At 56.1% G+C, this 26,015-nt stretch overlaps 2 protein-coding genes across 4 annotated transcripts in view; one reads left to right on the forward strand and one right to left on the reverse strand.

Moving 5' to 3' along the window:
• MACROD1 (mono-ADP ribosylhydrolase 1) overlaps positions 1-26,015 on the forward strand; it is a 150,530-nt gene that overhangs the window by 31,152 nt on the left and 93,363 nt on the right.
• Positions 3,914-26,015, reverse strand: part of FLRT1 (fibronectin leucine rich transmembrane protein 1) — an 83,158-nt gene continuing 61,056 nt past the window's right edge. For 2 of the 3 annotated variants that reach the window (XM_041773771.1, XM_041773772.1), the window contains 2 exons: positions 24,034-24,958; positions 3,914-15,110 (listed from right to left, as the gene is read on the reverse strand). In XM_041773771.1, coding sequence (XP_041629705.1) covers positions 13,036-15,060 — 2,025 coding nt within the window. In that variant the 5' untranslated portion in view covers positions 15,061-15,110; positions 24,034-24,958 and the 3' untranslated portion in view covers positions 3,914-13,035. The remainder of the gene's footprint in view (positions 15,111-24,033; positions 24,959-26,015) is intronic. The other variant, XM_041773773.1, reaches the window with a different exon arrangement.

Here is a 26,015-nt window from a genome sequence, read left to right on the forward strand (position 1 = left end):
TGAGCCAGCTCCCGAGGACCAGGACCTCGCTGAGAGTGCATCTCCCGCACCTTCCTGGTGACAGGTTCCATCTGCCAGCCCCTGAGGAGTCGCTGGTTGGTGAGGGCCTGCTCAGGGACCTGCCGTCCCTGATGATGGGCTCTCCCGCAAGCCTTTCACCCCAGGCTTGTAATCTCAGCTTTAAGGAGGATTCTAGTCCCTTTCTCCCACCCCACCACAACTAATCCGTTTGCCAGGGCCCCGTTCCAAGAGAAAGCTAATTAAAGAATTTTTGCTCTTGGCTCAGCCTGGACTTTGAAGATTCCCCTTGGTCTTCCTGAGTATCTGAAAACAGGTGGAGAAGAGGGGTGTCAGAAAGGGCATCGGATAAGCCCCCAGTAGTCTCTGTAATAGGCTTAATCCCCCCAAAGCCAGCAGGCATCAAATAGTCCTTCACCCCCCACTGCAGAGAGGGGACTCGGAGGAGGAGGACTGGGGCCCCTTGGTGACCTTGTGAGCCCCAGACTACAGAGGGCTCCCTGTCCTAGCTTCCCATGAATGCCAGGCTGTGTATTCCCCGAAGTTTTGGGGGGCCAGGAGAGGGGAAAGGCAGGACATGAACCCCTCGCTGCATGTGCTCCAGGGCAGTGAAGGGCACAAGTCCCAACCCAAGGCTGTGGCAGCAGCTTTCATGTAGCTCAGTAGCACAGGCTCCCTCCTTCCTGCCCCTTCCTTCTGGTGCCCTGCCTGCCCATGTCTTTCCTCTCAAGAGCTTGTTTGCCTCTCAGAGATTTTAATCAACCAACCACAAATATTTATTCAATACTTACCAGTAGAACGAGAGCTCCACAAGGCAGGGACCTTTGGGGTCCCACTCATTGCAGTGTCCTCCATTTGGGCAGGGCCTGGCGCATAGTAGGTGCTCAATAAACACTTGATCGTGGGGTTGGCCATCAGGTCCTGAGACAGAAGTAGTTTCTGCTCTCACAGAGCTTATACCATTGCTGCCTTTGCAAGATGCCTGCGGGGTCTTTAGGGGATCACTGGGCTCCCCAAATGGGGTGTGGGATCTTAGAGCCTGTCTCCCTGAGCCTGTCACTCTGAGCTTTGGTCAGGCCTGGTATAACCCTGGGGAGAGTTGGGGCTGTCTGCTACCACCCCGGCTGGCTTCTACTCCCCCATTTCCCTCTGCAGGGCCGGGGGGCAGGGAGCATTTAGACCCGCAATTCCCTATGTAGGGACCTCTGGGGGCACTTGCTTGCATCACAGAAAAAAAAAATGACAAAAACCTGCCAGTGAATTCTGGGTGGCAGTAAATTACTTAACACCTGAAACAGGTTGAAATGTGGCCACTGTGGCTTTTAATAAGCCCATCTCTGATGCAGCCGCTTCCGCGAGGAGCCGTCCAGGTCTCTTCTTGGAGGCATAATTTCATCGCGGTCCAGGTTTGGCAGCAGTGCAAATAAGATTTCACTTCCCCTGTAAATCTCTGAGGGGGAGCGCCAGGATTTCATTTGTGCTGTCAGTTAGTGGCTTGAGAGAGCCTATTTACTCTGCCGTGGGAGGAGAGGGTCCTTCGGAGGTGCCAGGTGCCGGGTGGTGTGGCGGGCCCGTGGGGAGGCAGGTGCTGAAGCGGGCCTGGGGCATGGTGGTGAGGAGCGAAAGGCAGCCAGCGTCAGGGCCGGCCTGGGAGCATACTTTGTTTTGGACGCCCAGAAATAGGTGAGCAAGCTGCACCCAGATCTACTGATGGAGTGTTTTGGGGTTGACTGGGTGTCCTCTGCTCCATCTGTGGAACCTCCTAAGGGTACTAAGAACTGGCCAAAGAGCTTAGGTGTGAGGGGTGCAGTTTGGGGTTTGAATTCCTTCCTGGGTTTGATTGCTTCTCTTTTAGGATGCTTGGTGAGGCCAGGGACACCCTGACCCCCACTGCCCAGGAAGTGGTGGCACAGGAAGAGGGAAGTTTCTGGAGCCTGGTGGTGGCCAGGTAAAGGCAGGGTCCAGGTCCAGGTCCAGGGGTCGTGGCTACTCTTTCTTTGTCCCATTTGAACTAGAACTTTTAGTCCTGGATCTGACCAAACAGGTGGAGTTGGATGTATAAAGCCAGGGCCCTGGGGTTATCCCTTGGCCACAGGGCAGCCATTTGGGGTCTTACCCCCTACCTGCCTGTAACCCCAGTGTCTGTGAATCCTGAGATGTCTTTGGGGAGAAGAGGTCCAGAAGCTGCTTGGCTGCAGGGCAAGGCAGGTGCTGAAGCAGATGGGGCAAGGGGGTCAGTCCCCATCTCCCAGTGTCCATTTGGAGATATGGTAAGAGACAGGGGCTCCTCAGGGTCAGTGGGTCCCCTCTACCATCCAGAACTCATGCCAGCTTTGCTTGCTCTTCTGTGAGGACGGGGCTCACTGCCTCTCAGACCACTTACTCCTCGTCAGAAAGGGTTAGTTATGTCTGGAAGATCTTTTTTCTATAGACCCGAAGTACAGATCCTGGAGCCTCCCCGACAGGTCCTGATGGGTCCCTCCTATGACACAACCTCATCTGGGTTTCCAGCCCCTGAGGGCATTTATTAAAGCCTGAGGTGCCCCAGCCCCTTGCCCTGTCCTCTTGAAGCTGAAAGCTTGGATCAGCTAGACATTGCCCCTAGTGGGTTTCAAAGAGCAGCTGCAGACTTTGGCTGTCTGTGGTTCGAGGGGTCTGTGGAACAGGCCCTCCCAGCCCCATTTGGATGCTTCTCCTCTGTGTTGCTGAGATACCTGAGCCTCCTTGCAAGAAATGCCAGCGAGCTCAGTGCTGGTGGGCCAGGGATGCTGAGTAAACCCCAGGGGCGGGCATGCCAGTGTTGGGGGGCCTGCACTCCCTGGACAAGCGGAGGGGACCCCAGCATTCTGTACCCTCCAAGGAGGCCCCAGCACACATTAGCAGGGTCAATGCTGCCATGATTGTGAAAGTTAAGAGCAGTGAGCTCTTATCATGCACACATTTTACAGAGGGTAACACTGAAGCACAGGAGTAAGAGGCATAGCCCACTTCTGAGGGACTCCAAGGCCCTCTCTGAGGAGCCCTCCAAAACAGCAATGACATTAATCCAGTTTTTCCCAAGTGCATGTGACTATGAACCCTCCCCGGGCAGAAAGTTCAGTAGCTCTAGGGGCTGAGGAACAGTTTCTCCTGCCCCAGCTTGAAGAGAACCCCGTGGGTGCACTGGTTTTGGAGCTACCACTGTGTATGGAGTACGATGAGCTAGGGACAGGCCCCTCTGTGCCTCATCCTCTGCTCCCCACTCCCCCTGCCCTCCTCGTGGGAAGAGGGGTGCAGGGGAGAAGTAAAACTGTCAGATTACTGGGACGCTGGGGCTGCCAAGGGCTGCCCCTCCTGGGACTCAGCATCGATTAGTTGATCAGTTGGCGGATTGATTTACTGGTGTTTATTGACTCACCCTTGACTTCACGTTTACAGGTGCCTCCTGTGTACCAGGCAAGTGCCCTCTGGGGACTGGAAGGGGTGCCAGCCAGGGGACCCCAGTGAGGGGGGCATGGAAACTGGTCACCTGTGCAGTGTGGGGCCCGGGCTGGAGCCGGAGGGGACAGCCTTTCCAGACACATTCCCCCAGTGGAGCCTTCCAGGCAGGGCCTTCATGGGCACCCTGAGCCCAGAGATCACAAGGCCCAGACTGGGAGCCTGAGTCAGGGCAGGCCTGCCTGGGGAATTACTGGTGCTCAGTGTGGCCAGAGGCTGGGCTAGCGGACGGCTACTGTGCTTACGGAGGAGGCTGAGCCTTTGCAGACGGAGGTCCAGAATTGGACTTATCTTCCTGTTCCCTGCTTCGGGCCTTCTCTCTTGCTCTCCCTCCTCATCTGAGGAAACATCGTCAGTGGAAACATGGCTCCACAGAGAACCTCCCTACCGGTGGGCTGGGGCTGGGCCCCCATCTCCTCTTCCTCCATGAGGCAAGAAGGATGCCCCATCTCAGCCCTAGCACCCGGCAGGCCCTTTGTATGTATTTACCGACTGCCTGGCTGACTGTGCTCTCAGATTGCTTGGCAGCCCTGGAGAATGGGTCTCATGTAGGAAAGGGTTGAGTGGCCTCCTGAGCATTCACTGTGTGCTGGTGCCTAGGCAGGGGTTGGGGAACAGACTTGGCCCTTTCCCAGAGGCCACATCAGGTGCTGCTCTTTGGCGTGTTCTCTCTTGTCTGGCTCCTACCAAGGTGAGAGGTGAGGACTAGGAGTTGAGGAAGAGGGGCCTGTGTCACCTCTGCAGAGCCACCCGCCACCAAGGCATGTCGAGAAATAACTGCTTCCTTGGAATATGAGGAAAAACTCATTAACCCATATCCAGACATGCATTCGGATTTAAGGCAGAAGTAATGAGTTATTTTATGTTAAATTTAGCAGAAACTGCCATTGTTCTCATGGAAAGTCATCATTTTTTCCTTTCCCCTCAATGGTACGAGATACCACATAAGCCTTAGGGAGCTGTGAATGTTAGGGTGCCTCTAGGGGACAAGGGGTGTCCCGGGTGGGTGGGGAAGGACCCAGGCCAAGTCTTCAGCAGGTGGAGGAATGGCATGTGTCCCCAGCGCCCATACAGTTCCAGCCCTACCTAGGTGTGCACGTGATTGCCAGAGCTCTCAGGGGACAACCTGCAGCTCCCATGAATACCAGCTACGTGGAGACCAGAGCCAGCAGTCCACCTTCCCAGGGCCTATGGGGTGGGGTCAGAGGTCCCCCTAGACGGCTGCGGATTCATTATTTTGATCTTCGATGGTGCTCCAGGGAACTTAGCCCAGAGTGTCTATCCCGCCTGGCAGCCACTCCGTGCTGGTGGGCCCCAACAGCAGAGCTGACCTCGGAGAGAGGGGATGGGGTTGGGGGAGGGGTACAGGCAGTCGAGACCACATGTGCTGCAGACACCTGGTCCCTGGCACACCAGACCCCAAGCCGAGTCAGTAGCCAAGATGACTGTAAAAGTTAAATCTTTCTATTTATTTCAAGAAAGGACAAGGAAAGTGGACTTGGACATTTTATATGAAAACAGACAAACAGAAAAAAAGGACCAAATAGTTAATCACATTCATCTCAACATTGAAGTTTCAAGGCACCTACAAGGAGGCCAAAGGGCGGTTCGCAGTGCACTTTGGTTTGTGTTGTCGTTGTGGTGGGTGTTTGTGGGTCTTGATTTTCTGAAAACCCCTGTCTGGTGGTGAGGTGGGGAGTGAGGCAGGCAGGCCCGGGTCTCAGATGGCAGCAGGCAGCAGTGGGAGTTGTCCCATCACTCAGACCCCCGAGAGATTGCTTTACCTTTCAGAGAAAAAGGAAAAAAAGACAAGGAACGGGCGGCCGAGTGGCCTCACAGGGCTGATTCAGCAGGCGAGGAAGGCCGGGGCTCAGGGGAAGCCCAGGGTGCCAGGAAGACAGAGGGGCCTTGGTCATGGGGCTGGCCTCCCATCCCCCTCCCCTAGCCGGGAACCCTGCCTTCTGCAGCAGAGGGACCCCCACTTCATTCTTCAGGGTCCGCCAAGGATCTCTCCTGGGCCGCCTCCTCCTTAGACTGCTGGAAATAGATCCCACTGAGTGAAGCCTGAGTGGCTCCAGAAATCTTTACAATACCAAATGAGATACAAACAACCTTTTAACATCCCGAGAGGGAATTGCTGTCCGTGGCTCTTAAAAAAAATGTTCACTCTGCAATGCTTATGCGTGGGGTTTCTTTACTTTTTTCCTTTACCTCCCTGTTCACACCTGCCTGGTGACATTCATAATTAGCAGGTGTCCACTCCTGTAGCTGAACCAGGCACCCGAGCCATCTCTCTGGCTCACCTGCATTCGCAACCCCACAGCCTCCCCCAACCTGCCATCTCTCTCCCTGTCAGATGACAAACCTCCAATGCTGGGCTATTTGGCTTCCTCACCACCACTCTCAGCATCTCTTTATGAGCTGGAAGGCACCAGGGCCCTCCATCCAAAGAATCCCCCCATGCTGCAGCCTGGTGGGTGGCCCTGGACGCCAGGGTGGGTTTCTCAGCTGGGTTGAGTAAAACAAAAACAAACAACAACAAAAAAACCCCCACAAAAAACCCTAAGGCCAGTTTCAGAGGTTTGTGCCTTCCTCCTGGGTATCCAGAACCTTTCGAAAACTGGACCAGCCACGCTCTGAACATGTGCCCTGCATGGGGCAGGTGATAGGTGCCCCAGATGATCTGGCTCAAGGGAGGTGAGCATGTGGCAGCCCCATGTCTGCTTCTGCTTTGATTGTCAGGTTCCAGTTGCATTGGTTTTCTGTCTTGAGGAGAAAGCCTGGTTAGTTCTTCCAGGTGAGTGGCTCTGGGAGCAAGGATTTTGGATGGGAGTGTCAGACAAGGTGAGACACCCAGTTCTCTGCCCTTCTCGTTACCTGTGTGAGGCTCAGCTCGGAGACAGGAAACTGAGTCACCCAAGCTTGCTGTTAGATCTTGCCCAATGGCTGGATTTGCCCCTCAGGCTCACAGCTGGTAATCAGTGGGTCCAAAGGACAGCAGAGTGAGATGCTTCTGGGAGGAAAAGCCACTGAGAGGAGCCCCTCTCTGGGCTGGCTGCCGGCGAGGCAGGTGCAGGATAGGAGGAAGGCCATTGCCAACTATCTGCCTAGGCTCTTTGCACGAGCCCAAGGGGGCAGACAGCAAATGAGGAGGACAAGAAGTGAAGGGAGACTCAGAAAAGAGAAGCTAGAATTCCTCTGTGTGACCCAGCACAGAGGAGCACAGGGACCTGGCATCTTGCCAGGGTGGCTGCTCACCCTGATGGCCATAAAAGAGATTTAGGGGTGGTGACAGCAAGGACCATCCCACAAGGACTCTCCAAAACTCCAGCTTTTGGGTTTTCAGGTGGAGATGGGGGCGGTGTGGGAAAGACAGGGGTCAGGGCACTGTGGTGGCCACAGGGGCCTTAGGGGCTAGCTTTGCTAGGAAGTGGGGGCCCGGTCAGCCCTCCAAGGCAGCCGTGTGCCCTCATCATGCCCACACTGCTCTCCTAGCACAAGCTGGACATTTTTAGGAGAGACATGGGAGGGGGCAGTGACAGTGGTCTCCAGCAGGGAGACTGAAGTTCTGGCCTGCGCACAGTGTCTTCAGGGGTGACGTGAAGAAAAGGCTGGCCTTGCCCCACAGATTCGGGCTCTCGGGGCACACCTGCACACCCACTTGGTGGTGAGAAGCGGGCCTGACCCCAGTGACAATAGAACTTCCGAATCTAGAGAAACAATATATTTAAAACGCAGAGTGAGGGGAGGTGGGAGGGGACTCAAGAGCCAAGGGGATCTTTTTCTGAGTGTTTTTAAAGAAGCAAGTGTGGGTATTTCAGGCAAGTACTCGGACCATTTCAAAAGAAATGGTAAATGCTTGAAAACAGAGTGAAAAATGCCCCAGGCAGCCGTCAACCTGGCTGGGAAGGATGGATAGAGCCGGCAGCAGCGCTGAGTGTGGAGTGCGGCAGGGCGTGGGGGCAGGTAGCCAGGGGCACGCAGCAGGTCCGGGGAGGGGGCAGCCTGGGACCAGTACAGTGGGTGATGGACCCTCTGACCAGACTCTAGGATGGAATGAGCATGTCTGTGCTTCCCCTCCCGCTGCCTCTTGGACACCAAGGATGGGCATTTTGCAGCATCTCTGGTGGCACAAGCTGTGGAATGGCCCTGACCCAGGATTTTCAGGGGATACTTGTCATTCTGAGCAGCGCAGTAAACATCTTGATATGCTCCTTACAGGGTCCTGGGGGATGACACAGTAAGGGTAGGAACCAGGATCTTTTAGTCAAAGAACCAGGCCTTGGCTAAGGGTGGAAAAGATCTGCCATATCCCCATCAAGTACTTGAATGCTCCTGGTGACAGAGAGCTCACGGTCTGATTCCTTTGCTGGCTGAGTTTCTCTTCCCTGACCTTCAGTTTTCCCTTTCCAGTTGGCCCTGCTCTCCTTCACTGGCCATAGGGAATGAATCACAGACCTACCCCGGGACAAAGGAAGCAGAAAAGCACATCTAGAGTCTTACTAAGTGACTAGATCAGCTACTTCACCTTGCTCCTCACCCCTAAAGGGAGACAGAATCTGGAGGGAGGGTGGGGGAGTCCCTGCTGGGGGCTGGGACAGCTCCTGAATTACCTGTGTGGGCCCTGGAACCCTCCCTGTCCCCAAGGTCTGAGCACAAGGCACGTGATTGAGGCAGGACTGCCTTCCCTGAGAACAGTGCTTGAGTCCAGGCTCCGTCCAGCCCAGCCTGTTTCTGAGTGCTCTGGCCTGTGCGGTGTCAGCCTCGCAGACCCCCGGCTCCTCCTGGGGGCTGTGCAGGGGCAGCCTTCCAGCCAGGCTGGAAAATCCCTGCTTTGCACACTGCCACTGGGGGCAGGTTTATAAAATGCAAAAAATCCCCCTTTCCTTTCACCTCCAAGGAGTTTAATCTCTTCTAATCAATTTAGCAGACTCGCTTGGTTGTAAACGGTAATGATTTGCATTTTTGAGCCTTTTTATGCCTCTTTAAGAAAAAAGATGCCTCCTCTGTCTGCTTTCTGGAAGGCCTGTGCAGGGCTGTGAATTGCTTGTTAGCACTCACCCTGGCACTGATCCAGCGCCAGGCCTCCGCCCATCACCTGCAACTGATCTGAGCTCAGGGAGGGGATGTGGGCATGCAGGTCCCCCACAGCTGACGCTGGCTGTGCTCCTGGCCCTGAAAGCAAGGTCCCGTCCTTGGGGATGCAGGCCACTGAGCACCCCAGGGCCCCTCTTCCAGCAAACACCCCAGCTCTCTCCTGGTTGTCTCCCCAGCCCCGTTGCTCCCTGTCTGCCGCATCCAATTTTCCTTGTTGTATTTTTCATAAGCTTGAGGCTCAGAAGCCCCGTCCTCCTCCCTGGTGTGTTCTGCAAGAAGCAGATTTCTGGAGTAGAGAGGGCTGGCGTTGGGACTTGAGCTGCCACTGGCAGGCTGGGGGAGGTGCCCTCTCCTCCTGCCTCGGCTCCAAGAAAGTGAAGGAGGGAGGCTCAGGTGCATCCTGGGCATGCTGCCCGGTGCTTCTCTAGGCCCCGTCAGCCACCTCAGACCCCACAGGGATCCTTACCTGGCCTGTCCCTCCCAACCTGGGCCTCCATCACCTGCTGTGGATCAGCGAGCACCTTCTAGAATCAGTGGAAGGGAGGAGCCCTTACTTGGTCTTTGGAGCTTCCAGCTTTTCTGGCTTCTCTGAAGCCAGACTCCTGCCTCAGCCCAGCCTCCACTTTGCAGAAGGGGTAACAGAGGCTGTGGATTTACAAAACATGTTTTCCTTCTGCCTCTCTGGAAACCCTTCCTGATCCCTCCTCAAGTGCTGCTCCTGGTGGGCCTCCCTGGACCCCTAAGGGAAGGAGGAGGAGGGAAGGAGATGAGGCACAAGGCAGACATGGGCTCTGGGCTCTGGTTGGGGAAGCCTGGCCTCTCCACCAGCCCCAGCCAGGCCGTCTTCCTACCCGGGGTCCCTCCCCTGCCAGTGTCACTTGGAGCCAGAAAGGGCCAGTGCCCCCGCTCCTGCCCCCAGACCTGGCACCCCACTCTGGGTGGGGAGGCCCTCAAGTCAGCCATGTGACCGCTATGTTCCTGTGGAGGCGGCCCAGGAAGCTGGAGCCAATTTACAGAAGATGGAGCCTTCCTCGGGGAGGTCTCAGGAAAAGAGAAGGCGAAAGAGGAAGAAAAGAAGCTTTTGATGCACATCATGTCTGCGGAATTGAGTATGACTAATTAATAGATTTTATTCTTAGTAATCTCTTAAGCATTCCATACATTGGGCCCCACGCCTGAGCTGAGCTTACAAGAGGCCTCATTCGCAAAATGCAAATGACTCGCCTGGCCCTGCTGCCTCCCCTCCTGCCTTGCCTTTTCTCCCCCTTCTCTCTCTCTCTCTCTCTCTCTCTCTCTCTCTCTCTCTCTCTTTATTTAGGGGAAATTTAAAGCAAAATTGCCATGTAATAGAAAAGAGATTCTAATCACCACATCTAATTACGAAGGGTAAACCACTTAACCAAAGAAGTGTCATGGGCTTTTTTTTTTTTAAACTTAAAACCTGCTATAAATGCCACAAAATACACTCATCAACACTGAGGCCAACAAGGTTGTTCTGGCTAGTTAGAGGCTGCCGGGGTCAGGTCGGCTGCCCGGAGAAGGGAGATGCTAGACAGAAGTGGTGGCCTGGGTGCTGGGCTTGTCTTCCAGGGCCCTGTCCTCACTTTGTCCATCAGGGGCTGGGGGAGGCTGGGCACCCTGCTGCATCTCTATTCTTGTGTTATGAGGACACTCAGAGGACTTGGACCAGGAGAGGACAGGGCTGCAGAGGAGACCCTGGCTTCAGGTCCCCTCCTTGGCTTGGGGAGCTGTGAGGTGACAGACATTCGGGAGCTCGTGCTCAGAAAGGACTCCAGGGGGATGTCTGATGCTGAGGGCAGGAAAGGCGAGAGCAGACCCACTATCCTCAGGTCTCACAGGGCAGGAGGATGCCTGCAGAGAGCCCCCCAGGGGAGCAGGAGACCCCTATGTCCTCAGGCCCAGGTGGGCCTGGCCTGCCCTGTGCTGCGGGGATCACGGAGGCCTGAGGCCTTTCTACCCTTCACTGACTCCAGGGCCACCTGATGTTCCCCAGATGCCTTCCTGACCTCTAAGGGGATGATTTGACCCCCTCCTGGTGTCAGGAGAAGAAAGGAGGACAGATTAAGATCAGGGGGCACCAAGCTTGTAGGCAGTGGGAACTTGGGGGCTGTGGTGACGGGGACACCAGCAGAAGGCATGGGTGGTGCCGTGAGGGAGGGGACCTCGGGCTTCTTTCCCTCCCCCCTCTTCCTGAGCCACTGCCCCACATCCTCTCACATCCTCTGCTCCTCTCCAAGCTGCCCTAACGGCTTGTATCAGGGGTGCCTGAGGCCAAAGTGAGGCAACCTCCACAGAGACGTAAAATTAAGGCTTGGAAAAATCTCTCTCCTGATCTCATTGAACGAGAAAATGATTCAAGTGGGCCAAGTCGGGGGAAGGTTTAGTTTGGAGCAAAGTGTGTCCATGCCTCGCGCCTCCACCGAAGGCTTGGGGAAGCTGGGTTCCCATTGGAGGATGGGGGGTGCCTCTTCTCCACCCTACTTGCACAGCCCTGTGGCTATTCCTTTCAACCCCACCATTCCCTGAAGGGGCCATCACATCTTTTCATGGCCTGTGAGTGGCTGGCGTCCCGCAGCCCATCCTGGCAGCCCTGTGACCTCCGGCCAGCATATGCTTCCTGACTTTGGCTTCTGGCAAAGCCTTTGAGGCCTTTGAAACCACCACCAGAAGCCAGCCACCTTCTTGACCTCCCCTGCCCTCGGGCCAGTGTCTCTGACATGGCTCTTCCCTGGGTGCCACATTGGTGGCATGTTGATGGGTGGTGGCCCAAGCTCCCCAAGGACCAGGGATGCAGGAGACCCCGGAACCCCAGGCACCACTCCTTCCTTCCTTCCAGCTTTGCTGTCATCCTTTCATTATTGTTTTAATCTCATGGCCCACCACACCACACTGCCAGCTGATAAATGATAGCCACACGGGTTCCAGGAGGAAGAAATAAAACCAGGATTCTCCCGAGGGCACCGGTCAGTACCCTTTTGGAGCTGGCATCTCTGGAGGTCTGGTCTTCCCTCTCCAGAGCAGAGTGCCAGGGGCGGGTGCGGCCGAGTGCTCTGCGTTTGGGGGGCTGCTGCTGTCTCCCAGGGCTCTTCTGAGAATTTTCATGTCTTTTTCTGGGCTTTTGTTTAAGCAGCCATGGAAACCATTAGGTCTAATCAGCTGATTAAAAAAAAAAAAAAAGTCCCTGTGCCAATTACCTGTCCCGGGAGGAAGCATACAGCACAGAGGAAACAGAAAGTCACTGCCGAGGTGACTGCATCTGTGTGTTGGGAGTTGGAGGGTGGCGGGGAGAGACACAAGGACATCGGCAGTCAAAGAAAGCTTTTCTCTGTATCAGAAAAGATTCTGGCCCAGCTCTGGCCAACCTGAGATAGGGTTGAGCTGAGAGCACCCCCTTCCCGGGGTCTCCCTGGCCACCCGACTGGGACAGAGACACCTGTGCCTTTACAAACAGCATTGTTCCCCATCCCAAACCCTCCCCCAACACGCTTTGTCTACTTACTCGGCGATTTCTAGGAGAAAGCAACATTTTCATGACTCTATTGTCTCAGGAAATTGTACGAACTGACCCAAGAAGTAGAAAGGACCGTATATGTGGCTCTATCTACCCATCTGTATTGAGAGACACGACATAGAGATCAACAGGGAGGTAGATGCACCTCCGAGTGGCTGGGAAACCGCAGCTCCCCTGGGGCTTCCACCGAGTGCTGAGTGCGGTGCATGGAACTGACGAGGGTTTTGGTATAGGAAAAAGAAAGTTTGCTTTTTTAATTGACTACACCATTGTTCAAAGAATGCAGTGAAAGGCGTGCTCTTTCTGCAAATCTGTAAGGGAAATGCTATGGAAAGAACGGGGAAGAGGTTTCAGGACACTATCTCCATAGCAAAAGATCTTTTCTTCCCTTTCTCCTTTGTGAGGAGCCTGAAAACCTTCCATCATGTCGTTGTCGGTTGTCGCCAGCGAGAAGCTGGCAGCGAGCGAGAGCTGCGTGGGGGCTTCGAGTGGTGGCTGTTCTCTCTGACGGCTCTTTTGTGATGGCCCTAAACAGAGCATGAGGCGTACACAGATGCTGTACAGGTAGTATCTTTCCAGTTCAGGGGAAAAAAAAAAAACCTGACCCAACCCTTCCTGCCATATTATTTTTAGTTCTTCCCTCCCCAACTGGCATAATTTGGTATAAATTATGTCTTCAGCAACGTCAAATCCCCCTCCTACCTTCTATTCTTAAAAAAAAAATTTTTTTTCCACTGTGGTGTTCTATAAAATCATCAACCCTTCCCAAACTTTGCTTTCTGCTGAGAAAGTCATCATGGAATTTCTCTTCCTTGCTCTATGGGATGGCAGCGGGCTGGGCAAAGCCACGGCGTCGCCAGGCTGGGAGGAGGCAGCGGGAGCTGGGGCAGAGGTGGCCCTCGTGCCTGGCATCATGTGTAGGTGTAGTCTATGTCAGGGATGCCCCCATCCCGGTAGCCCCGCGTGGTGCCGTAGCCGATGGTGTGTGTGCCCTTACAGAGGCTGCTGCCATTGGAGGGGAAGATGGTATGGACCACGTACTCCTCTTTGGCGCGGTAAGGATTGATGGGCAGCATCTGCAGCCCGGGACCCCGGATTTCCAGGATGGAATTATCCTTCTTGGTTCCTGACTCCATATAGTCATCCTTTTTCCGGCTGCCCCGATTGTAGGCCCGATCTCGGGTCAGCAGCTCGCCGGCCCGGTGCACGTACCAGCAGATGGCCCCCAGGACCAGGAAGAGGAATACGAGGGCCACAGCGCCACCAATGATGCCTGCCAGGGGCAGGCCCGCCATGGCATCCGCATTCTGCTCCTGGTTAAGGGTAGTAGTGGGGCCGTGGCTGTCTGCCGTCTCCGCCTTGGCACACACGGGCGTCTCATCGGCCACGTAGGCGTTGCTGGTCTCCATGGTGACCATGCAGATGATGTAGGTGGACTTGGGCTCCAGCGCTGTCAACAGGTACTCTGTCTTATCCCCCTGCACCAGTGTCTCCGTGATGGAGCCCACAGCAGGGCTGTGGCCCAGGCGGAGCCAGCTGAGCCGGAAGGAGGAGGCAGGCAATGTGGCCTTCCATGTGATGCGGATGGAGTCTGCCGTCAGCGGCTTCACGTGGATGGCCAGGGTCTTTGCGCCCTCGCCTGTGGCCATGGGGTAGTCGAGGCTGGAGTCAGGGAGGCGTAGCCCCGGCCTCTTGGCCTTGAGGGTGAAGAGCGAGCCCTGGGGTGTGGTGGCAGAGGCATGATTGCTGGCCGTGGTCTTGGCAGCCGCGTTGGCTGCGCCCCCCTGGGAGCCCGTCTCGAAGCACTCATCCATCTCGCTGGTGATGTCCCTGATGGCCATGCCGCGGACCTTCTCGGGGCCCTGGCACATGAGGCCGCGCACATTGACCACGGCCGCCCGCGCCTGCACCCAGTCCCGCAGCCACATGAGGTTACAGCCGCAGAACCAGGGGTTATTTCTCAGTAGCAGCTGCGCCAGGTTCTCCAGGTCGTCGAACAGGCCGCGGGGCAACGTGGTGAGGTTGTTGTTGGACAGGTCCAGGCGTTCCAGCTCGTGCATCTTGGCTAGCGTGTTGTAGGGGATGTGGCTAATGGCGTTGTCCTGCAGGTACAGCTTCTGCAGGTGGGCGCTGGGCAGGTTCAGGGGTGGGGCGGCCAGTGAGTTGCGCACCAGTGACAGCTCGGTGAGGTTTTGCAGGCGGCTGAATGTGTCGTCGGCAATGCGCTGGTTGGCCAGCAGGTTGCCATCGAGCACCAGGCGCCGGAGGCTGTTGAGGCCCTTGAAGGCGTGAAGCGGGATGGTGGAGATGCGGTTGTCATCCAGCCGCAGCTCCTCCAGCGTGCGGGGCAGTCCCGAGGGGATGCTGCTCAGGTGGTTCCGGCTCAGGAAGAGCAGTTTGAGCTGCTTGCTGTCGGCAAAGGCATCCTCTTCGATGCTGACGGTGGACACAGAGTTGTCATCCAGATGCAGCTTCTCTAGCAGTGGGATGCGGGCCAGTGAGTCCCTGGCAATTGTGCGCACGTTGTTGTCCTGTAGGTGCAGCTCCCGCAGGGAGCGGGGCAGGTTGACCGGGAACTCGTCCAGGTCATTCTCGTACAGGTAGATGACCTGCACATTGACCTTGGTCTTGAGGTCCTGGGGGATACCAGCATTGTTGATCTGGTTGTTCTGCAGGTAGAGGGTGGTGGCGTCATCGGGGATGTCAGCAGGGATGGATGTAAGTCCCCGGTCATTGCAGTAGATGAAGCCATTGTCACAGCGGCACACTGAGGGGCAGGTGGTGCTGTCGATGACCTCCGTCAGGAAGGCGATGAGCCCGTAGCAGAGGAAAAGCCAGTCCCGCAGGTCCATGGTGGCCGTGGTCATCATGACAGTGGCTGTGACAGTGGCAGTGGGTGTGGTAGTGGCGGTGGTGGCCGGGTGTGCCACCACCATGGTGGATGGCTGGGGGGAGCCGGGCCCCGCCTGATCTGGAGCCTCAACACCTGCAAGGAGCATAAGACACATAGGGTGAGAGAGCGAGTCTCGGCGCCCACCCACCTGCCGCCAAGGGGTCGCCGCAGGGCAGAGGCCAAGCCTTGGGGTGCACACCCCGTAGCCCTTTCTGTGCCAGGCTTACATTGCAGGCGATCCTTGGGCTGAGGTCAGCCTCTAACGACATCTGGCTAATGCGAAATCTCATCAGGAGCAAAGATGTCTGTGAATTAGGCGGCTGCAGTTTCGGCTCCCGGATGGTGATTTCAAGCCTCGGGTGAGGTTAATTTAGTGAGAGCCACGCCGTGGTTTCTGTTTCTTCTTTTTGAGACTTCACACTAAGCCAGTCTTTATGGCTAATGCTAAAAAGTGGCTGGTCAATGTTGATGGGATGGATTTAAGGCGTGTTTTATGGATTCAAAGCCACCATTTCTCACTGGAACAGAAACTCGCATCCCTATCTGGCTTGTACCCAGGGTCTGAGGGAGAAGCTCGTTTCTGTGAGAGGCCCTTGAGTTCAAAAGAAGGGGGGGTGGGGGTGTCAGTAGAACCTGCAAAAAAGAAGCCTGGCATTGCCACTGGTGAGCAGTGGAGAGCGAGGAGCTTCATTGTCTGGTGTTAAAACATGTCCCGTTTGTCACTCGTGCATTTTACAGACAGAAGAATGAGGTGTCAACGGGATCACTTTCTTGTGTATTTACAGAAAACTCTTTTTATCTGAGGTGCCCTCCCTAGCTCTGCATTCTGTGTCGTGTGGGAAATTAATCCATACTTGCCCCCTTCCCCAATCGTGAAGCTTTCGGCTATTTTGAAAAAGAAAATTATCTGTATTCTTGCATTTAAAGAAATGATGCAAATAAAAGGAGGGAGGGGTCCATGCCAAGGGAATCGGCTGCAAGGTGTCGTTTCGGTTTTTGGAAATGGAAAAATTGCTGCATAGATTTTTCTCATATTATTTTGCTGTTCATAATGGTAAAAAAACAATCAAAGAGAAATGATCTTTCAACCTCAGTTGAGAAGGTGTCTTTGTGCAACCGGCAAAGGTCTGCCATGTAACTCTAGGTTCACGAAGCCTTTTCAACGGTGGGACACAACCATTGCCTCCCTTAGCCTGAGCTGGTCCACCCGGGGAACTGAACACCTACCTCCATTTCTCATCCGTCAAACCTCTCCCTGGTCTGTCTCTCTCTATTCTAGAACTGCTCCTCTCCACCTAGCAAACTGTTCTTCATCCTTCAGGACCATGCTCACATGTCCCCTCCTCTGCCAGGTCTTCCTAGATAGTGGAGATAGAGCCTCTCTATCTCCATCCATCCATCGGTCCACCCATCCACTACTTGTCCATCCGTGCAGCTATCCATCTTAGCCATCCAGCAGATTTTTGTGGAACACCCCTCATGAGCCAGCCTAGGTTCTAGCCCCTTGGGATCCCATTCTGGCAGGACAGTAGCTCGCACTATGATAAAGACTGCTCCTAGGGCTTTATGAGCATTTATGTCATTTAACCCTTCCAGCAAACCTGACGTCAATGCTCCTCTTCCCACTTAACAGATGAGAAAACTGAGGCTCAGAGGCATTAATGCACTCAAGACCACTTAAGGAGTGGTGGGGAGGAGCCCAGGCCAGAACCTTGGCCACTAGGCTCGTGGCACCACATCTCATGCCCTTCTCTGTGGGGTGTTGGTTGCACTGGTGGGTAGTTAGTGTTTTAATGTCCCTGATGAAATTTTAGGTACTCAAGATGGGCTTATGTAGGCCCAGTGTGGCTTGGCATCAGCAACCACCCGAGGTGCTGAGCAAGGCAGGAATGCCTCCAGGCACTGCCCTCTACATACTCATGCCCCATTTGCATTTATGCGGCCTTTGGACAGCCCCAAGGCCTCCTGGACTTTGCTCCAGGTAAGCTCAGGCTTTGCCCATGGTTAACACACTAGCTGCGCTCAGGGCCTGTCAGGCAGGAAGCTTCATCCATGAGGTGGGCAGAGGACAGCTGGCTAGAAGCAAGTGAGGGCAAATGGGAAGGGTGCATGGGGTCTGTGCACAGAGCCAGAGGGGACAAGGCCTCGTGGAAAGCTGAGAGACAGGGGGCCTGATGAGACTCTGGGCTCCTGAAGCCAGCTTAGGCACCCTTTTCTGAGCATCCGCTGGCTGAAGGGGCTGAGGACACTGCCTGCTTATTTCTGGCTGCTCCCTTAACTCATCTCCTGGCCCAGGCTCTGGATCCTGAGCCCACTCACAGCTCTGCCCCGTGGGACTTGGAGAGGATCTTTGCTTCCCGCACTTGAGCTTGCTCTCGGGGGATTTAGCTGTCAGCTTTGTTTCCCTGACCTGGTGGCCCTGGCCCACTCCTGTCCTCTCATCTGCCTCCAGAGCCCTGTTGCATGCTGGTCTGCCCTCCTTCCTCTGTATTAGCGAGTCATCCTATAAAATCTGGCTGGAACATGGGCATCCCAGGCTGCCTGGCCTTTATTCGACCACTGATCCCCTCATCTATTTTTACATTTAGGACTGAGAAGGGCACTGGCCCAAACTACCCAAGAGGACAGGCTCAAAATGGGGCTGCTGCGTAGACCTGGACATGCCGGCCTTCAGAGGACAGGCTAAACCCAGGCACACGGGGGACCAGCCAGCCGGGTCTCACCCAGCCCCCTTCACAGAGGCATGTTTGTACTTGTGCGGGCTTATCATGTACACATGAAGGTTATGGAGCCTGGCTATCCCGTCTCAAGATGCTCAGGAGCAAAGAGGTGGGGCTGGGGCAGGTGCTGGGGACAGGAAAGCTCAGGTCTGCTCAAAGGCCACCTTGCCTCTGTCTCAGAGGTCCAGTCTGAATTCCTCCAGCAAGGGCCCCAGCATCTGGTCAGAGGACACACGACTTCTCTGACCTGTCAGTTGCTGAGACCTGGCACAAGGGGTACGTGTGGCGCCTGGGCTTGGCCGTGTGGGGGCAGTGTCCTGAGCATGGCGCAGACTTGTTAAGGCCAAAGCCAAGGCCAGCCACCACATTCTCTGGCACACACATTAGTTCCCAGTGCCCGCTCAGCTCATGGCCACAGCCCTCAGCCTCCAGAAGCCCTGGCATCATAATAGAGTCTAAATTGCACCTTTCAGAGATGCCTGATGGATAACCAAGAAGCAGGTGGGAAGCAGGGACCCAAGGCCTTTCCCTTCCCCTGTCTGCAGGCCTCATCCATCTTGGCTGAAGCTCCCCTCCACCGCCCCTTCCCCAAGGCTGCAGAGCAGGGCACAGCTTGGGGTCGGGGGGGCGAGGAAGAGAGCATACCTTCTGGAAGAACCTTTAATTGCCTGGGGGCCAGGTGGCCTTTTTATTCCTTTGTTGTGTGTTTGATGGTTTATGTGGCCATCACATTAAACCTGGTAAATCGCCGTCTTTTACGGGGTCACTTAATTGTTTTGTGGATTCCACAGACTTCAGCATGATGGAGTTCTGACCTGCCAGCTCCGTGATTGACAGTACGATCCTGCCCTCTGGGGCAGGGGAAGGGAGCAGGGAGGGGGCTCAGGGTGGACATATATACAGGCCCCCATTTGCCAAGGGGGGACCTGGGGCATCATTCTTGGCATTCTCTATCAGTCACTGGCTCCTGCTGTCCTTAGGATAGAGAAACCTGGGTTTGAGTCCTGCCTCTGCCACTTCCAGGCTTCTGATAGGGACTCCTTGTCAATGGCTGTGATGCTGGGTCCCCACTCCTAATTGTGTATCCTCAGCCCCATACCCCAAGCCACGGTAGAAGCACTGATCCTACAGCTGGGGTGCACAGAGCTGGCCCTTCAACACCAGGACCACTCTGTGTGACCCTGGGCTGCTCTCTAGCATCTCTCTCTCATGAGGAACTAACTCTCCAGGCCCAGGGAGGGGTGTGAGTGGGTGCAGCCCACAGCTCAGCTCTTGCCTTGGTCCCCTTGGAAGTCTGAGAGGCAGCCTACCCCGGTTCCTGAAGGCCTTGACCTCCCTCGTGCTGCCTCTGGGCCTTTGTTCATGATCACAGGACACCAGTACACCCTCCCTTGCTCACACCTTGCCAGGCCAGCTTCTACTCCTCCCCAAGACCTCAGCTTAGAGCCCTCCACCCCCAAGCTTTCTCTGATCCTCTGCGAAGCTGACCCCATGCTGGCTTTGCTTACAACCACTTCACTGGTGGGAGATATTTATCTGCCAGCTGGATGGAAGTGCTTCCCTGTTGGAGAACCCCTGGCCTGGTGTCTTCCCCAAATCCCATCAAGCTGGAGGCTGCCAGAGGCCCAGGGACTGCTGGGGGATCCACTTGGGAGTGGGGGTTGGAGTGAGGGTAGTTAGAGGACACAAGACCCAGCACACAAGGCCTAGCACAAGCCCTGGCATGCTGGGTAGGACGTGATGTCTACTGCTTCAGGTTCTTGGTGCACCCTTAGACATGAGCACACCAGGGGGCTGAGCATGTTTTTGGAAGGAGCTAGAGGTCCCAGGCAAGAAAGGGAAAGCAGGGCAGGCCTCCTCATACCCCCAAGCCCCCAGCTGCCTCATGTTCATCAATGAAGGGATGTCCTGATGCTGGGTTGGTCCCCTGAAGTGGGGGGGGGGCAGTCTCAGCCCCCACTTTAGGAATCAGAGAATTCCAGGTGGTGCTGACCCCGAGATGGAGGCATGTGGACTAGAATCAGGGAGGAGACAACAAAGCTAAGTTCAAACCTGGCCTCACCAGTTCTCGGCTGAGTGGCCTGTGGCGATGCCTCTCTGGGCCTTGGCTTCCTCATCTGTAATGAGCTGCCGGGAACCCCACTCTCTGGGGAGGACAACAGGAGAGAGGCTGTGTGGAGTGCCCAGCACAGGACTGAGTGGTTTTAGAAAGAAAGGCTGCTTCACTCTGTCCCGGGGAGGGACCCCGAGGTGCTTCTATGACCCACTCAGCGCAGCTGCCCACCTGTCTTGGTGGAGCTTCAGAAACAACTGAGCCAGGGAGCCCCTCGCCTTCCCCTTTCCTGTGTCCCTGCTGCTGGCCCTCTTCAGCAACAAGAATTCACTGTGTTTTCCCTAAACCTTGCCAGGTCCTCAGGTCCTTCCTGGAAGAGCAGGGCCCGAGGCAGGAGCAAAGTGTACAGGGCAAACTAGAGTGAAAGGAGCCATGGCAGGGAGCTTCACCTCCATACCTCTGTCTAAATTAACGTCCCACACTTTCTTCCCCACCAGCCAGCACTACCTTCCCAGCTTAGCTATAAGCAGCACAGGAGGAGGGCCATAAGGCAGGGGGGCTGGGAATAGCTCCCCTGCTGCCACCTCCAGCGAGCCCTCCACCCCCACCCCTGTAAGGCCAACAGCCAAGGAGGCCTGCCTGGGCTCAGTACAGCGGCTCCCCCTCCTGAGGGTAGCCTCAGGTCTCAGGCCTTCCTCTGTAAGATGGGACCATAAATGATCCACTTCCTTGGGTCTCGTGAGGATAAGCTATGTTCGCCTTAGCAGCAGGCAGCACTTCTGGGCAGGTCCAGATGGGAACCAAGGGCCAGGGGGGAGATCCTGGCATTTTTGTGTGAGCGCACTTTTTCCTAGCCCTAGTTCGGGCCCAGGCCAGCCGAAGCCCACTGAAGGCACCTGCTTCTGGCAGGGAGCCAGCTGCCATGACCCTGGAGCCCCTTCCAAGCCTGCCCTGCACTACAGTGCCCCTGCTCTCATCCACTGGTGCCACTGAAAACTTATAGTAGAAGGGGGAGAGGGCTAGGGTGGTGGGGGTAGAGGATTCTTTTAAAACCTAAAGTTAATTACTTTTCTAATTTCATGCTGCATGCATTATGCATCAGCTGTTATCACTAGCAGTAATTGCAGACAGGTATGCAAATCCACTAAAAATGTACCTCGAGTTCACCTCACGGCGTAGGCCGTCTGGGCGGTGCCGGGCGGCAGGATGTCCTGAACTTCAGAGAATGCAAATCCCTTTCAAAAATAAGACTTTAAAATTGTGTCTTAGGAGGTTAATTATATTGATAACAGGGTTCGATATTAAACTATTCGGGGCCAGGAGGGGGTGGGGGGATGAAAGGAGACACGTGTAATTTTGTTTCTCTCTCTCCCCACATTATTGAATAAGATATTCCCGCACCTGATATTTCTGTCTGTCTGTGTGCATTTTTTAGTAAAGCTGCCTAGACTGCGGCTTCCTTTCTTTGGGGAAGGAAAAAGGAAAGGGCAGGGGAGTTTCAGAAGGTAGAAGTAGGGCTGGAGGGCCTTTATTTGGGGTGGGGGCAGAGGGAAAGAAGAAATAGGGCAGCCAGGAGGGAACCCCACGGGTTTGTAGGGTCAGGGCTGCTGGGCCTCTGAGCAGCCAGCAGGATCCTGGCAGCCAGGGGCAGAGAGAGAGGAGCAGGGTGACCAGGAGAGGCTGGGGATGGTGATGTTTGTTGATAATGAAGCAGAGGCAGGGAGCAGGCTGGGAGCAGGCTGGGGGTGGGGCCGCTTGGGGCTGTGTGCACCCCCCCACTGCCCTGTTCCTGGAGAGGCCCTCCCCCAATCATGTATCATGAGTGGATTCTCCAACCATTCACACTAGAATGTAAACTCCTCTAAGCCAGGATCTGTTCTGTCCCATTCACCAGCCCAGCAGAGCCTGGCACAGGAGTGCTCATAAGCATCTGGTGAATGAATGAATGAGTGAGTGAATAAAGATGCCAAAGGAAGGCCCCTGCCAATCTAGGTTTCTAGAAACCTAGAAACAGGGAGAGGGAGAGAAGAGGGAGGCTGGCACCCCTTCAGCCCCACCCCAGGAAGTGGTAGCCAGCCAGGTGCCCTTACCACGGCAGCCCAGGAAAGGATAGGGACTGACTGGTCTGAATTGTACAGCCAGTGGTAGAGGAGCCAGACACAGCCCCAGGCCTGGACTCGCTGTCCAGTGCTCTCTCCTGCCCTTTCAGTTGCCCAGGGGGCCGTGCCCCGCCCCAGAGGGAGAAACCTGAGGAAGACTCCTGCCTGCCCCGCTGCTCATCTCCTCTGACATGGAGAGGCTGACCTGGCATTGCCCAACTGCAGATCTCCTTCCAGGCATTAGAGGCCAGCCTCACTTTCTTAGAGAAGGCTCCTCCCCTCCCACCCCACAGATATGCACAAGGGTGGACCCTGTCCTCAGGACCCTGGAATGGGGGAGGCGCAGGACCTTGGAGATTATCTGCCTTTTTCACAGGGAAGGAAAAACTAGGCCCAGAGAGCAGAAGGGATTGATCCAGCAGCCCAGGACCCTCCTCCTCCCGGCACTGAACCCTCAAAGCCTTTCCCAGAGGTTTGGCACAGAGGGGATGATGATGCACAGTATCCAGCTCACACAGGGACTCCTGGGGCTGCCTCCCCTGCCAGCAGGTCTGCAGACCCCTCTAGCCCCATGGAGTGGGGCCCATTAGTGGCAGTGGCTGGCCAGGGGAGCCCCTGCTGCATGTTCAGTTCTTCGTGACCTCCTCTCCCCTCCAGCTGGCCGCTGCCCTGCAGGGCTTGCATGCCCAGTGTGCAAAAACAGGGAGCACATTCAGGGAGGGGAAGGGATATGCCCAAGGTCACACTGCGTACTACAGGAGGGAGAGGGCACAAACCCGTATCTGCTTGGCCCCCGGTTTGTTTCTCTTTGCTTTTCTGCCCTGGGATGGAAGGAAGCTCCACAACTCACCAGAGGCAGAGGCCCACACTGAACAGATTCTCCATAAATATTAGGGGTGCAGGCCTAGGGAGCAGGAGCGGGCCCTAGGAATTGCTCCCCAGCCCCTCTTGGGGCTGGGAGGTAAATAGGGACAAATGATTGGATAGTGGGGGACGCATGGTAGGAGTGAGCAAGGGGAGGCCAGGTGGGCAGGGGCTAAGCTCGGGCTCCCTGCGATCCTGACGCCTGTCGGCCCTGCTGCCGGGCTGGCACGCCTTTATAATAAATAACAGCAAATAGCCGTTCCGCAGGGCATCTTTCACGCTGGTGGCTAATAACACGGCTATTAATGCCCCCGCAGACGGCGTGCGCGTCGCGCCGGGCTGACGAATGTCCCGGGCCCTGGCGCAGTCATAAATCAGCCCCTCTCCTGGGGAAGCGTGCAAAGAAGTGTCATTTTCCATCTTGGTAATGAATTGGGGCTTCCCTACCCTGCCCTGGGTGCTGCCGCTAGAAGTTGCCTGGGATTTGTGTTTGGAGAAGCATGAGCCCTCCCTCCTGGCCTCGGGGGAGCCCAAAAGAGTGGGCACCGCCCCCCCCCCCCCCCCCAGGCAGGACCCAGCTCCCCACCTGACCAGCCCTGGCAGTTCGGCAGCTCGCCAGCAGCCCACAGCTCCAGTGAGGAGGAGGGGCCCTCTGGCCTGCTGTGTGATCTTGGGACGCCAGCCTGCCACTCTCACCAACAGAGGGGCTGGTCTGCAAGCCAGATCACTGTTGCCCAAGGCCAGCAGGCACAAGGCCTTTGGTGGTGGCTTTGGCTCAACCCCACCCTTGGTCCTCCCGAGCAGGGCAGGGGCAGTCTGGATGGAGGGACTACCTCCAGTTGGAGGGCAGCAGGTGCCATCGCTAGTGACCTAGGTCACCAAAGGTCCTGCCTCCCCCGAGGCCTCACTACTGCCCCCTTTGGGCAGAACTCAGAGGGGCTCAAAGTGAGACCTCTCCTCTGGAGCAACAGGGTCTGGTAGGGCAGCAGGTTACTTGAGAAAAGGGTACTCCCATATACCCTAGGCCCACCCACCCTGGGGTAAAGCATGGCCACTGGGTAGAAAAAGACCCATCCCCTAGCAAGCAGAAACTGTCAGTTGCCTGACTGTGGGTGGGCTAGGTGGGCTGGAGCTGCAGATCTGGGGAGGTCTGTGATACCCAGTGCAACCCAGCTGGAAAGAGAGCAGGCCCCAGCCGCCTCATGCGCCACACTGTCTCTGGGCATTAGGAGCTACTGGGCCTTCCTGGGCCACCCAGAGCCCATCCACATCTGCCTTACCTCCTGAGCTGCAGCCCCTGAGCCTGCTGGGGTCTCTGTTCTGGATGCTTCCACTTGAGGTGGACCTGAACACAATCACATTCCAACCCTGTGGCCCCGGCACTCCGGGGCAGGCTGCAGAGCTGGAGTATTGGGTGGAGCTAGGGGCTCCCCCAGGAGCGGGGGAAGACCCCCGCTGTGCTCTGCTCTGCCGGGCTCCTGGAGCTCACACGTGGCTGCAGGGCTGGCGTCGCATGCTCTGTCCGGTAGGCTTCAGGCACAGCTGGCCTCTGCCCCTGGAGTGAGAGGTGGGCACGAGGGGCCCGTAGAGGCACTCCCTGCAGGCCAGGGCCTCCCGCGTGCAGCCTGAGGGGGTTCTGGGCCCCTGCTCCCAGGCATGCCCTAGAGCCTGGGGTCCATCCTGCCCAGGTGGCCTCTCACTGTCCTCTTTCAACTTTTGCCCTTTTGTCTGTTGGCCACCTCCTCTGAAAGGCTTCTGCGTGGTTTTTACCCTCTTTTCTTCACCAAGTTTTTTTTTTTTATCCCTTGAAGTCACTTGGCAGAATGGGCTCCAGTGCAGAGAGCGTTCTTGCGTGACAGAGCTGAGGGGGAGCCACTCTCCAAAGAATCTGTATTCCTGCCACTCAGGCTGTGTCTCCGGTGGGGGGGAGGGAGGGGGTCCATTACCCCGCTGAGGAGTTCAGACGTTCACGGGGGGCTGGAGCTGCTGACATGCGCCACTGAGCTGTCAGGCCTCTCTTTGGAAAGATGTTCGGGGGTGGGGGGGGTAGGGGGGCCGTGCTCAGTCCTGCTTGGCTTCTCCTGTTTGTTGAGAAGGTTTTCTTGCTGGGGAGGCGGGTTGGGGAGGGACAAGTTAGTCCCACTTCACCCCCTGGTCTTGTCTGTCCAAAAAAGAGTTCTGCTCACCCACTCCCTGCCTCCTCACCTGCCAAAAAACAATACAAGCTATTAAGGCCGGGAAAATGAGGAGCCACGCAGGGACAGGCGGCTGGGGCTGCGGCCCCCTCTCCTGCCATCCCTCTGGAACCCGCTTTCTTGAACACCACTCTCCAGTGAGCCGGGAGGGGGCTGGCATGATTCTCCATCATCTCCCTTCTCTCAAATTCAGAGAACAAACAGGGGGCCATGCAGAGCACCCTCCTCAAAGCTCCCCAGTTTCCTTTCGCTGGGGAGGAAGGATCGGAAAGAGACATGAAGTTCTGAGGGCTCCTGGCTGTGCAGGGGCTGCCTGCCCGGCCCAGAGCTGGCTCCACTTCCCCCAGCACCTGCTCCTCTTGCTAAATGTCATTCAAAGGATCCAACTGGGCCACCTCCTCGGCCTCAGCTTCCAGAAGCAGCACTGCCTTCCCTCACCATGGGAAGCGGGAGCAGCAGGGAAGCGGAGAAGTTAGGTCTCAGAGTCCCTGGCCTCCATCCTGCAGCTGCCCCACTTCCTAGGCCAGGGTCAGGGCTCCACGCCCCCAGTGCCCTCAGAGGCCATTCTCCCCTTCCACAGAGGCCCGGAGGCAGGGCTGGCTGCTCCTCAGAATCCAAAACAAAACCCAAGCCCTCCGATCACCTCTCATTAGCGTGGCATGCTGAAGCCCTGCAGTGCCCCAGTGTCCGCATTCCCCCTGCGGGAGCCCCTCTTTGCAAAAGAGCTTTTATTACACATCTGAGAGTGTGAGCTCTGGTTTGAAATCGGATCCAGATGGGCTCTGCTGCATCTGGGCACTCTCCTTTGTTGGGCTGAAGGTGGCTGATTTGAGAAATGCTTGTTGTCTGGGGCTGTTACAGATAAAACCGAGGATATTTAGGGGTGCCTAAATATCTAGAAGTCCAGAGCCCAGGCAGGGGCGGAGCGCACTGCCCCCCTGGATATCCAGCCTGGCAGGGGTGCACATGGGACTAGGGGTGGAGTGCAGGCTGAGGCTCACCTGGCTGACAGGATAAGTGGGGGAATCTTGGGACAAGCCTTCCCAGGAGGAAAGAGGTACAAGAAC

The sequence above is a fragment of the Vulpes lagopus genome, chromosome 11 (assembly GCF_018345385.1).
Source record: "Vulpes lagopus strain Blue_001 chromosome 11, ASM1834538v1, whole genome shotgun sequence".
Lineage (NCBI taxonomy): Eukaryota > Metazoa > Chordata > Mammalia > Carnivora > Canidae > Vulpes > Vulpes lagopus.